Genomic DNA, 14,613 nt, shown 5'->3' with positions numbered 1-14,613 from the left:
GATTCAAATACACCCACACAAATCCATGCACATACATACCAGTGAAGTCGATAGCTAAGCAAACAAAGGGCAAAAAGTATTTGCAAAAAGAATTATGAAGTGATGGATAACAATGATTGATGACGACCATTAATTGCTATTAACATCTTGTTTTAAAAAATAATTGAGTTAATTAAGTTTGGATTAACAGCCCACGCAGAGAGCTGAGAAGGTGACAAGTGCAACAACGTAACACATGAAAACATGGATGAATATTTGCCATCTTTGCCGTTTAAGTTATTTGCTGGGGAATTCTATATTGAATTTCTCAATCAATGTCTTGCGTATAAAGTTGCCTCGACAATCTTGGAGGGTCCTCTGTATATCTCTCTCTCCCATAAGGCGACACATATTTGATGGTGATATGCAACCAAATACCTAATATTACACAAATTAATCTTCTTTGTAAATGAATGGCTCCTAGCTCCCTTATTCTTGGATTAAATATATAGTCTAGCTACCTAGCAAATGGTTTGAACAAAATTCTCGTCATATACATAACATTTTCGCTTATATATTTCTTAGAGTTAAGAGACGACTGTACTTGAGTTATTCCGTGCTTTGTTGGAAAATATCATGAACAGACATTTATTCGATAAGAATAAAAAAAAGGTAATTTGTATTAAAAGAAACAAATATAAGAAAATCTCATTATTCGTATTGTTCTTTATGGGCAGAGAGAAAGAAAAAATAGTTTATCTTCAAGAATATACGTCTTTCAATTTGAAAAGTAGAGTGTAGTTGATGCTTAGATTACCCAGATTATAGAACGGGAAGAGAATAAAAAGAAAAAGACTTTTGGTATTTTGTGGAATGTCTTCTAATGCAATCTATTGGCAATATTTTGTTGAAATCAATACTATCTACTAAAGATGCGTGTATTTTAAGTTATTCCAGAAAGGTACCCCTATTACACCTAAACTCTTGTCTTTATTTTGATTTAAAATAATAAGTTCTAAAGACAATGACCTGACCAACAGTGCTGCATAATTATTTAATTATTTAACGGTTGAAAAATTACTTGTCAATTTCTATATATTTTTAGCAAGCAGACAGAAAGGTAAGTACAGTCTTTGCTTTATATTGCTTAGCTGTTTGAGAAACAGTGGAAACAGTAAAAGTGAATTCTACTAACATTCAGAAGGAAAATAATAACTGTAACTGCTAAATTATATGTTAATGCTAAAAACAGTCATCATCTATTACGTATGTATGAACGTTTGTCAGCAGTTGATGATATAAATTGTATAATGAATTTAATACGCATCAACGATAAACATACATGACTATTGAAAGCAAGTCCCTTATCCTCATGTATTATTATGCAGTCACTCAGTGTCATGTCTCAACCAACACAAGTTCAAATAATTTCTTGACCTCACCATCATCTTCATTGTCTTTGAAAAATGAAACCGCCCTTCTCTCTCTCTTGCTATATATTGTTTAATATGGAGAAACCAGGCCAGCTCAGTGAAGAAATGTATGATTAATTAAATCAAGTTGAGAATGAGGACATTAATTCCGTAGAATCTCTCTGGATAGGACAATCTCACTGTGTTTTCTAACATAAAAAGAAAGAGTCTTAGTCCTTGTGCTGAATTAATAATGAAGGCATCCATCTTAGCAAGATGCATTCATTCAGAGGTTATTTTTGAGCAGGCATATGCATGTGACCTGTTCCATTTTTATAATGAAACCATTCCTTCAATTGCCAACTTGTTTTGAAAATTCGAGACCTTCTTGTTTAATCTAGCTATGTCATGTAGGCTATGGCCTCGCTAGTTTTTGAAACTCTACCACTACTTTTGAATATATATAATTATTCACTAAACAGAATCTCAATATATTTGATTAATCGTTGTCATGTGTTTTTCATGATCTAATTAACGACTTGGGTTTTTCTATTTCCTTTTGTTTAAGTTAAGTAAATATATATATTTGTTGTATTTCGGATTATATAAAAGAAATAAGAGAAATTGTCTTGTGATTCGAACTTAAAATCATTGATTATCTATGTAGACAAATGCTCTTACAACCGAGCGCTATGGATCCGTTGACTATATATAGAAGTTAAATCCAATAACATTAGCTTTCATTCGAAACTAGAAGATTGTTCAGTTAAGCTTCTTAAATTTCTGGATCAAAATAAAAATGATCTTCTTATCCCGTTTCTTGAAATCTTGGGGTGTGTGACTGTGTGATCTTGAATTGGCACGTAGGATAATCCAATATCCCAGTCAGTCAACTGGACCTCTGGCCGGACGTTTAAGCCAAATTTTAAGACCTGACCAATACCATTACCATATCCCCAGTCATTTCTGGGAATCTAAAAAATTTGTTATTGTTGACTGATGACTTTTTTGACATGGAAGTCTCGCAATTTGATTCAAACACGTTCACTTCGATATAAAAACAATATGAAACATCTTGAGGTCGACAAAATAAAAAGGTTAAAACTGGTGAGTTTATTATGTTTATATAGCCATCAACAACAAATTAAGAAGCAAAATATGTATGTTTTTGAAATTCTGTAAACATAATTTCTTCAGGGAGATAATCACTCTGTTGAAATGTGAATTGAAATTTTAGAGCCACTCAAAAAATGACTAATAAGTTTATGCAGGCTGCCAATGTGTTTTGGAGTACAAGCGATAGTATAAATTAGAGGGGAGAGAGTTTCTCAAACACACGCACACAACTTAGATACCATGGGGGTTCGAACTTGAAACCTATGATCTACAGTCAATGCTCTTTTTCACTCGGCTAGATCCCGTTAACACATGGCGCCACAGTGTTAATTTCTCACTTGCTTGTCCCTCTTAATTGGATACCATGTTTTATGTAAAGCAAATTAAGGCTGAATTAATAAGAGATTAGTGTTAATTGAATTTGGCTTGGGCCATGTGTTCTAGATGTGGTTGTTACGTAGTCCTTTGCCAGAACTTCAACAACGGACGGCCTGTCAATCCTGAAGACTACTAATATTCGGCACACGTGTGTATCTTTGGAATTAATGAGACCAAGAAAACAATGAATTTAAAATTGTGAAGGCAGCCTGGCCTATATATATGGCTACCTCTGCTAAATACTCTTTTAGCATCTTAATAAAACATTTACTGTTAAATTAGAATTATACGTGTAGAGCAACTATGATGGTAGAATTGTTAATGCGTTTCTATCTCTGTAACTGTTTAAATTGGCGATCTGATAACATAACATAAAAAAAATTACATTATTATATGCTTACTAAGGTAGAGGTATAAGCAATATCTTTGCTCCTAATGATATAATAATGATGCTGCATGATATCATGTGTCCTCCTGATCACTCGGACTCTTTGACTCTCTTGATGTTGCATCTAACTGAGTACAAGTGAAGGAGGAATTGAGGCATCTTGGCATTCACTATTTTGGTTAAGGGAGATTTCAGTCAGATTGTTTCAGTTTGTCCGTAAGCAAACCCTCACCTTACAAGAGGGGCTCATCTTCAGGACCCACAACACTGATTTTTTATTAAACCATTTGCTTCCCCCTCCTAAGAAAAAAACAGAGAGCAAAAAAATATATACTTCTCATTTCAGTGAGTACTGACTGAAAGCCAACCAGAAATACTTACAAAAAAAATGAAAAAAATCAAGTAGCTACAATTCTATGACAGAGCAAGGTAGAAGAGAACCCACCACTTTACACCTTCCAATTAAACACCTCCCTAAGCAATCTCAGCCCCTTTATGCCTCAGATCAATCCATGTATACTTTTCAGTGTCTATAACTTAAATATATATATAGGATAACATATTAGTTCTACTTTGTTTCAAAAGCCCATATATACTTACAATTCTTCCTCTTTTTTGCAATTTGAGTTTTCCTTCAAATTAAGCTTGGCTGGAGAGTAAATCCAAGGTGGTGGTGGTGGTAGTGCAATGGAACAAGCAAGGTACTGGATGTGGGCAAAGCGCAAGCACAATAGTTTGAGCTCATCTCAGCATGATCATCTGCAAGTGCCAATTAGCAACCCATCAAACGATGATTCGTGGGAAGAACAAGCTTTCGCGGAAGATGCGGCCGGGCCTCTTGGAGGGTGCATATGGCCTCCGAGATCTTACTCTTGTAGCTTTTGCAGGAGAGAGTTCCGTTCAGCTCAAGCTCTAGGTGGCCACATGAATGTCCACAGGAGAGACAGGGCTAGACTAAAGCAGTCTCCAAATGACGAAACTACCCTCCAAAATCATCATCATCCGGATGATCGTTCTGTCCAAAATCATAATCCCTTCTCCTCTTCATCTTTGGGTAGTTTTCAATACCCATCTCATCAAGTTTGTGCCTTGGTTTACAACCCTAATAACCCTAGTTCCGATCCCGGTGCTACTATTGCATCCTCATCACCATCCTCAGGTTCTAGGGTTTCAGCTCAATTACCATGTAAAGAAAATTGTGCTGACCAAACCCTGAAGATCCCACCTTCTTCTTCTGCTTCTCTATCTTTTCCTCAATCTTGGTCAATCTTGGGCACAAACAGAAATAATTATGATAAATCTGTTGCAAGAAATATTATTGAAGCTGAGAAGATTTCAGAAGCTGTGGAATCCGGGTGTAGGGCTAAGGGTGATCACCATGTCACAAGTACTACTGATCTTCACAATTTGTCTGTGAGTTTGAATTTGGTTGTTCGTTGTGCTCGTCCATCCGTCTCAGGTGATGAGGATAAAGCTATAATTAGTTGCAAGAGAAGAAGAACGGAAGACGTCCCGTCATCGACACCTTTCTTCCTAAAATCAGGTTCTGTTGATAAAGTACATCATCTCCAATCAGAAGGGTTTGAACTTAGCTGCACCAGCTCTATAGAGGACTTAGATCTTGAGCTCAGGCTCGGTGACCGGCCTAAGGTAATTAAAGTTGATAAATAGCAGAGGCTCATCATCAACTGCTGATCATATATAGACATAATACTTTGACCTTTTGTCCACTGTTTGATGAGTTCCTTCTTTATTTGCACCTTTTTTTCTTCTTCTTTCATATTGAGGCTCGAGGCTTCACTCTTCGCTTAAATTGATTTGATCTATTGGCTTTCTTGGAGTGCTTATGCATTTGTGTAAGGTGTAACAAAAACCATATGGGAATCACAGAAAAGGATGAAATTAAGATTCGTCTTTGTTGATACTCACAATGCATCTCAGCTTATTATTTTAATTATATATTCCGTTGATTACAGTGTAATTGTTGGTTCCTTGTCAGGGTCATTACCATCTGAGTTGATGGAAATTACTTAAGAAAGTAATATCATGATCCTAAGCCTACAATTTGAGATCATCATCTTCTTCTTGTAGTTTTCTGAGTAACAGTTCTATATGCATATTATGATTTATACAGTTTTTTGGCTTTCTAAATGGGAGCTCAAACACCTTCTCTACTCTTATGGCCAACTTCACATAGTTAGAATTAATTTAACGTTGAGGTAATTAGCAAGTTATAGGTTAACTAAGCGGTAAATTTGATACAGATCATGGTTTATATGGAAGAGACATGATATCAGCCACATGCTGGTGTGATACAGCCAAAGAAGAGTGCAGTCAAGAGTTTAGGTTATAGAACGAATATATCCTTGTCCCGAGAGAGAGAGAGAGAGAGAGTTTAGGTAGGCGATGATGAGATTAGGAGTAGATGTGTTGTATGTTTGTGGGGTTTGAAGGGTGAAGAAACTGACTAAAAACTGCATGGAATATCGTGACTCTTTTTCCCATTCAGTACCTCACTGACATTCCATCAGATAGAGTCATAGACAACTAAACTTACCCACACACACATTAAAAAAAAACTCAAACTCCAGAGAGATGAGGTTTTCAAAGTCACATAAAGTCAGATACTTCCCAACATCGATTCTCTTTTCTCTTGTATTATTATCATCACCCATCAGATCTCTTCTTTCAGTTTCTGTAACCTCCTCCGCTAAAATCCATTTGCTTGTGTTATCTCTCTCACTTTTCCCTCTCTCTCCTCCTCCTCTCAAATCTGTCCAAAATGGCCACCAACTCTATGGAATCAATCTAATTAACTATTCATCACCATCACATTATACAATTAATACCAACTTTTTTAATCACAAAAGAGAATATTATCACTTCCACCATCTCTAGGCTGCTCTATATATATCTAACCATCTTTTGGATCTTCTTGTGTTATAACTTGTATGTATGATTTAGCGATAATAGCCATCGATCAGTGACGAAACCCTAATTATATGGATTTTATAAATAAACAACATCAAATAAACTACATATGGCATGTCCATATAATTCCCCTATTTATATAAACCCTAACCCTAGCCATAGCTAGCCAGGTAAGTACAGTGCTTAATTTCTTGCAATACACAAGGCGATCATTCTGCTGGGTCCATTATATTTAAAACTCAACTGTAACCCCCCCTTGACTTTAATGAGCTCACAGGCAAAACTGAGAAAAGGGCAATTATTCGAAAAGGAATTTAAGTCATACCAAACAATTACATTCCATAAAAGGCTAGGAAATGAAAATTGTCTTAATGATTTGAGGCTCTTTCGATGTGGGAGTTTGTTTTCTACGATGCATGTGAAAAGGAAAGATGGAATAAAACTTGAATATATATATATATGTTTAGGAAAGTGAGATTGTTTGCTTCGGCTTCTACGAAGAGCTACATCTATGTAAAACGGCATTAATGGTTACAGGTTGGGGATTGTCGTTTTTCATTGAGGGTGTGAGTTGGATAGGTCTGAAGTTTTTTTTGACAGAGGGAGGTCTCGGGATGAAAGTGGCAGTGGAGCACATGGGGTTTCAGATGTCGTTTTTCTCTGCTATATATAAGGGGGGGTATATTATAGAATTGAGTGAGAGAATGAGATATTATTCTGATCTCAGCTTGCGTGGGGCTATCTCTTTTAGGGCGTTTTGACAAATCCCAAGCTATATATTGTTTAAAGAATGAGAATTTTGAAGAATTAATTTTCTGGGGTTATTAGGTTGTTGTGTTGGGAGTAATTGTTTATGTATTGTTTGACAACTAAGGGTATATTTGTATGGGAGGGAGTTCCAACTTCCAGCTCTCACAAGCTCACCAAATACTAGAGCTGGCTAATTTATCTGTATCTGAGGCCCCTTTGGATATTTATCACATCATACATACCAAGGTAAAGATCAACCTAAACCAACCAATCGTATGTTGGGATATCTACAGAAAAAGGGAATCGGATTTGGAATATCTAATTTATGCGAAATGAGACTCGAACTTGAGTATAAAAGGGCAAATTCACTATCTTGGACTAACTCACGGGTGCCCTATGTTGAGATGTTTAGTTTATCAAAAGGAATATCTGTTTTTTTTTTATAAACTTTTTTGTTTAAGAAATTATGGAATTGCATTCATAAATTCAATCAAAAAAACCAATAGCTACAAAGATAAATACAAACGAGCCACAAAGGGTCATTACAATAACAGAGCGAAACTCTAACATAAACATCCCAATTAAGATTGTAAACTCAGAATAACCAAAAAAAGATAAAACTTAAAAAAACCAAACCATAACAATACAAATAAAACCATGATACAAGGAATGTCTGTTACAACAAGATATATGTTTGTCGTGTCGTGCAGTGGATCCGTGAAATGTTTTTGGTATTATCACAAATGAATTAAGATTGAATCCTGTATTGTTTATAGAATCTCATCCATTTGGGGCTGAAGAGTGTATTTGCAAGGAAGCTCAGGAAACAGGCCCAGCCTAATGCGAGATTAACACTGACCATCTCTAAGGGCCCAAATCCACCAAATGTTTCTAACAGTTGAAATGCCGAGAAGCCCATTTGTGTCATACATGTTAAGATTAAAATACAAATACAAATATATATAATAAATATATGATTGCTTCACGTTGAAAAAGGGTACAACTTTACTTTACCTTTTAACTTCCTGCACTCCACAATACAAATTCAAGTCAAATACATCCCCCATGGCTTTGAGAACAAGTGGAAGAAATTAAGGTGCATCTACAGAAGTCGATCAGATCAATCATACTTTAAATTCGTAACTAAACAAATCATCGAAACGACACTGTTAAACTATCAACTCAATCGATTGTTAATGTTGATTCTAAATTATATTTAAACACAATATGTTAGAGTAGAAGAAACTATATAATATCAATAGTATATTAATTGGTGATGAAATTGTCGGTTACCGGATCACTTGCATGAACGTCCCCTCTAGCCACATTTCTCAACATCTATGATACACGATCAAAACCTCACATCGATATCTCTATCCAATCATGATTTTGGACGGTGGTGGATGACTAACAGTAACAGCCAATTTCTCCCTCTTTCTTTTTCTTTTTCTTTTAATTTTTTTTAAAATTTTTTTTTTATTGTGTTGGTTGACAGAGAATAACAGGCGCTCGTCGAATATTTATCCATTATCCCAAGCAACTCAGCAACTCAGCAACACAAATTAAGAAGTGTCATTATCTAACTAGCGTCACATCACATGGCATCATCATCATGCATGCGAAGCAACAATTTGGAGCTGTTAGGAACATGCACGTAAGCTCTCAAGTCTCAACCGATGGTGATGTCAAGGCATAATTTAACCATTGCAATTCACTACTTGTCAATTCATCACCTCCGTCATCAAAGGCTTTCACAGAAATTTATGTATAAAAAAGAAATAAAATTTTCAAATTTCTATACTATATATAGTTATATACGATGATACAGTATGAATTTATTTAGATTTTCTCTTTAAATTTTCATCGTATACATGTCATAATCAAAACCGTTCATTTTTTAATAACCATTTAAAGATCTTTTATGAAAAGAAAATAAACCAATCAAATCTGAGATCGTCTAGCTCAGCATGAGAATGTTAATTGTTAACAAAACCATCGAAATTTGTTCGACATGTAAAGTTACTAAATGATCTTCACTTGATTGATTGAATTTTTTTTTTTTTTTTTACAAAGATGATTTTTAAATTATAATTTAAAAAATAAAATTTTCAGTTATAATATGTGTACGGTGAATTCCCTTAGAGATATTTAGTGATATATCCATTCTTAGCATTAATATTATAGATAAACCATACACCATTGAATTTCTATAAACAAACCCAAAAAAATTTCAAAAATTGACAGCTAGCCTTATTGAATTTAATATTAATTATTAAATTACTTTGATGCCCTATTGATTGTTTTGGGTATTTTTATGAGATTTTGGGGTTGGGCTTGTTTTAAGAAATTAATGGCAGTTTTGTAATTTATAAGAAGTTAAAAGCCTATTTGTTATATTGTAAATGAGTTTTGAGTGTGTTTCTAAAGTCCATTTCATAGGGTATTTTTATAATTTGGACCCCTATATTGGATATAATAGTAAATCTCCCACCCCTTGTGGTCTTCTGCAAATAATAAACAAACCTAGGAATCTATGTATGGGGAAAAAAGGGTCAACTTAACTTGATACTCGTCAACCGTTGGCCATGCGAAATATGGGCATGCGGAGAGATCGATTAATTGGTATTACTAGAATACGTATGTGAACTCGTATAAGAATAAAATCCCAACGATAGGACCGTATTGGTAGGTCTAAAGGTCTACACCGTGGCCTAATTACTAAATACACAATAAATTTGAAATATCACATTTTTGTTTCGATTACTTCCATGATGTGTTCATTAATCAGGAATTTGAATCCTCATCAGGAATTGAATTCCACTTATGGATAATTCCTGCGTCTACTTCACATCAAAAATTGAAAAGTAAATGAGACCTACACAAAAGTTTTAATCAATTAATTGAGTTAACAAGTTATTAGATGCACCGAATCCAGTACATTGCTGTATATAACATATACCTCAGTAGGGAGTCGAAATCTGCCGTTTCTTTTACTACATGTAGCACTAATTAAGCAGAAATTACTACATTTAATTTTACAGGCTCCCGGTTCCTGTGAAGAGTTTAACTTGTAAAAAAAATTCTAACTGCTGGAAGAGTTTAATGTTCAAGATGCACTTCAGTTGCAAGATTAAGTTTTCATTCACTATAATAATAAATAAAGTAACTTTCCACGCTTAGCAAAGTGGCTCACAAATTGGAGATGACAGTTTGTTAACCGCACCATACTTTGTGGTTTAAAAAAGTTAATGACAAAGGTTTGAAACTCGTTGGAAGCACTTTATAGACAAAGGCAAATCGAATCTTAAGCGGAAATTAATTCCACTCTTTAAATGTGGGGACACCTCGTGTTATTTATAAAAAAAATAGATTAACTTTTTGCAAAGTCTTAAAAGTCAGTTGATCCCAACTTAAAAACAAATTTCAAAAACTTCCAAAAACCTTGATGTCACATTTCAATCAAAAAATTTCGAATTAAATATACTTCCTCCGTTTTATTTTCTTAATAATATATAATCCCTGCCTTTGCTGATAAAAAAAACCAAAATTCCTCTGACCAAAAATATTATTATTTTTTCATGCATGCTAACTTTTGTCTGTAAGTAGTAGTCCCTACGAATATTTGTTTCTATGTGAAAATTTCTCACACAAGTTAACCGACCAGTTGACCGCCTTAATCTCTTCTCTTATCTCTTCTCTCTCTCTCTCTCTCTCTCTCTCTCTCTCTCTCTCTGAGTCTGTTTGTGTAAGTGTGTGTTCTTTATGGAGAGATATCACGCAAGCAATAATATCGAAAAATTTGATCAGATTAAATGGAGCTCATCGGATGACCAAATCAGTGGCTCAGGGCAGGCAAAGTCTTACATCTGTGCCTTCTGCAAGCGAAGCTTCTCTAACGCGCAGGCTCTAGGGGGTCACATGAACATTCATCGAAGAGATAGAGCCCGGATCAGACAATTCTCCGAAGATCAAAACCAGCTTGCAAATATTTCTTCTACTGATGGAATTACCAAAAACCCTAGTGCTCATCACAGTCGTGCTAATTCGGAGGACAAAAATTCAATACAAATGGAATTAAACGAAACCAACATCCCCAGAAACCCAATATTATCACACCCTTTTACCAGAGATGAAGATGATGATGTTGTGATCATCGACGCCGCGAATAAGGGAAAAGTTAGCATTGAAGAAGTTCAAGTTCAGCTTCAGCTTCCATTGTTTGTAGAGGAGCCATCCGGATTGGCCTGTACTGTCGACATTAATAAAAATACCGTAGAGTGTACAAGTGGAGGGTGCAGGGATGAAGAGACGATGAAGAGGGCTGAGGAATTGGACTTGGAGCTCCGGTTAGGACCCGAGCCGATTGAGACACCAAGCACTTTGAGCACAAGAGAGTTCTTTATTTGATTTTGATGATCACTTTTGAAGGGATGATATTTAGCGCAATTTTTGTGTGCTAAAGGGATGATATGTATTATGTATTATATATTTATTATGAAATTGATCATCGGTTTGATTTACAGCTTCTCTCTCCCACTTTCTGAAATGGTATCGGGCAGGAATTATTTAACAAAAAGGTCTTCTTCTTTTTATCAGAAATTTAGAATTAGGGTTTTACATTCTTTCTGATCATTATAGACAGCTTGTTCCTTAATTTGATCGGTGATTGGTACGACAGAGGATTGGAGCAATGAAGAGCACAAGAGGATTAATTATATGTACAGGTGGAATGAACATCGTATCCTACCCGGCGCCTACATGCTCTTTCATAATGTAAACAAGGTATGTATTAAAAACTCACTATAAGCCCTTAATTAAATTGCACACTAGCTCATGCATCGAAGTACATGAAAGCGTGGTTAGATGTCGTTTCTTTTTGGGGTTTGTCTCCTCTATCTCATTATAAAAAATTAAAAAAAAGTACATAAAAAGTCCCATGGTATCTGTGTGTGTGAGTTTTCCCTCTCCTCCTTTCTAACTTTGGCAGAAAAGAAAAAAAGAAATTTACATATATCATATAGCTTTCTGATTATGTTACAGTACTCTCGTTCATCATAATATCATATGTATCTTCTACAAAAACGTGATATATTCTTGCATTCTAATATTCCTATACGTGCAGAATGTACTTTTTTGTTTTGGTTCATGAACTTCAATATTCACATATGGATGCACTGCACACATATGTCAATGAAGATGAACTGCACATTCTGTGACTCTATGTGATGAACGCATATGAGTTTTGCTAGAGACAATCTTTCACAAAATTGTATTATAGATTAATGTGGGTTCTACAGTGAAATTGAGGCTAATTTACGTTTAACAGTCGCCCACGAATTGGTGTGACTATGCCCAGACTTTCCCTAGTATTACATAACAAGCCTATGTGGAAACAAAACAATGCCCAAGTTTAGTATATCTTCTAGGGGTGTTCAAGATCCAATATAGTTTTAATCAATTTTAATGATTTTGTAGATTGAATTGGATCCTTAAATTTCAAAACCGACATGATTTGATCGGATGACGGATTTGCTTGTGAGGATCCAATCCAATTAATCTAGTTAGGTTCGTGCTTATTTTGCTCATTAGGTAATTTTCATTAAGAAAGTTATAAACATTTTAAGTAATTTAATGAAGTTATGTTTAATATATTATAAAATCAAAATAATTTTTTCTAGCATTTCATTTATATTTTACATTTATGTCTATTAAAATGTTTGATTATATTAAACTTGGCGATAAATTTTTCATATTTTATTATTATTATTATTTTATTATGAAGAAAACTTATCATCCAATCCAATCCAATTCAATATCATAATTCAATCTATGATTTATTTTTCGAACTGATGTATTTCCAAATCTGTTCTTTTACGAATTGATGAAATTGTATTAGTTTCGATGTATTCCAAATTGTAATTGCTGTACACGAACCCATGAATCCTAGGTTTGGGCTTATCTTTAAAAACATGGCAACCAAGAAAAAAAAAAAAATGGCCCAAATTTAGACTACATCTTTCAAAATGACTCACTAGACCCATTAATGAGTCAAAGGATTCATTATGTTCTTGGTCGAAATATATCCCTTTTCTTCTTTCTGATTAGATTACTTGCCTAATAAAGTTTGTTACTTTTAGTTTATCATTAAATAATTTCGGTACTAATCTTTGCGGGTTGACTGCAAATTAAGCATCCTTTTTTTGCAATTAATATTTTTCACATAATCGTTCAATAGAGAGATAAAAGCACGAAACGCATAGCTCCATGTCAAGTGCTGAGGAACAGAACAGACAGAGTCCCGCTCAGTATAGATACAGTCTCCCTCCTCTTCCTTCCTTCTCCATTTCCATTTCCTAGCTTTCCCTAGAAAATTATTTTCTTACCATTTGCTTTTCCATAGAAACTAATTAGGAGATAAATGTGCTCTAAAAAAACAAAACCAGAGGCCATTCACAACCACTTCAAATTCCGGAAGCTTCTAATTTTTCCCACAATCAAACCCAGCAATTTTTTCTCAATCCAAACTCTTGTTTTTTTCTCCATCGTCTCCATCTCCCTCATCTTTTACATTTTTTTCTCTCTACACCACAAAATAGAGGCCCATTACTCCACCTACCGGAAAACGACAATCTCCAATGATGATGATGATGAAAAGACAAATATAACCCACATTCTGTTTGGCATCGGCGGCTCTGTAAAATCATGGAAGGACCGCCAACAATACATCAAGCTATAGTGGAAGCCCATCACCCGCGGGTTCGTTTGGCTGGACCAAAAACCCTACCACAACATGACGTGGCCAGACACGGTCCCACCCTACAAAGTCTCTGAGGACACGTCACGGTTCAAATACTCCTGCGCGTACGGTTCGCGGTCCGCGGTTCGTATAGCGAGAATCGTAAGAGAGCTTCGAGTTGGGGTTGCAAAACGTGAGGTGGTTCGTTATTGGAGATGATGATACGGTGTTTTTCACTTACAGCTTACTTGCGGTGTTAGCGAAATACGATCACAATCAAATGTACTATATTGGCGGGACCCCGGAGAGTGTGGATCACTACGGTGGAGGTGGGTTTGCTGTAAGCTACCCATTGGCGGCTGAGCTTGTCTTAGATGGGTGCATCGATCGGTACGATCAATTGTACGGCTCAGATCAAAGAATCCAGGCTTGTTTGGGTGAGATTGGAGTGCCCTTGACAAAAGAGCTTGGTTTCCACCAGACCAGATTGACATAGGTGGGAGCCCGTACGGTTTGTTATCAGCGCACCCAGTGGCCCCACTAGTGTCACTCCACCACTTGGACTATGTGCAGTCCATATTTCCAAAACGACCCCCGGATTGACTCGGTCAAGAAGCTAATTGGTGTGTCTAACATGGATCCGGATCGGACCTTGCAAGTTGCAACATAGCTTTTGTTATGATTTACCGCGTAATTGTTCCGTTTCTGTATCTTGGGGTTACACCGTGCATTTGTATCCAAAGTTGATAACGGTTAGGAAGCCAGAAGCCGCGTTACAAACGTTACAAATGTGGAGGTCGAAGGTGGTTCCTACCCGATCCGTTATTTCGGATTCGTGTGAGAGACCGCTTATTTATTTGTTGGATTGAGTTGAGAGTAGTGGCGAGGATGTGACCGCAAGGACGTATAAGAGACACAAAAGT

General features: G+C 35.7%; 2 protein-coding genes and 1 pseudogene across 2 annotated transcripts; all 3 read left to right on the top strand.

Moving 5' to 3' along the window:
* On the top strand, positions 3,345-5,202 carry LOC18773224 (zinc finger protein 10). Its single transcript, XM_020566596.1, has one exon. The coding sequence runs from the start codon at positions 3,961-3,963 to the stop codon at positions 4,942-4,944; it is 984 nt and encodes a 327-aa protein (XP_020422185.1). The 5' UTR covers positions 3,345-3,960; the 3' UTR covers positions 4,945-5,202.
* LOC18773917 (transcriptional regulator TAC1) lies at positions 10,717-11,361 on the top strand. The gene has a single exon (XM_007206246.1). The coding sequence runs from the start codon at positions 10,717-10,719 to the stop codon at positions 11,359-11,361; it is 645 nt and encodes a 214-aa protein (XP_007206308.1).
* Positions 13,373-14,559, top strand: LOC109949742 (annotated as a pseudogene).

Source organism: Prunus persica, chromosome G6, assembly GCF_000346465.2.
Source record: "Prunus persica cultivar Lovell chromosome G6, Prunus_persica_NCBIv2, whole genome shotgun sequence".
Lineage (NCBI taxonomy): Eukaryota > Viridiplantae > Streptophyta > Magnoliopsida > Rosales > Rosaceae > Prunus > Prunus persica.
This window is presented reverse-complemented; position numbering and strand designations above follow the sequence as displayed.

Coding starts and splice junctions, on each gene's coding strand:
- LOC18773224 (XM_020566596.1), top strand. CDS start 3,961: ATGGAACAAGCAAGGTACTGGATGTGGGCAAAGCGCAAGCACAATAGT.
- LOC18773917 (XM_007206246.1), top strand. CDS start 10,717: ATGGAGAGATATCACGCAAGCAATAATATCGAAAAATTTGATCAGATT.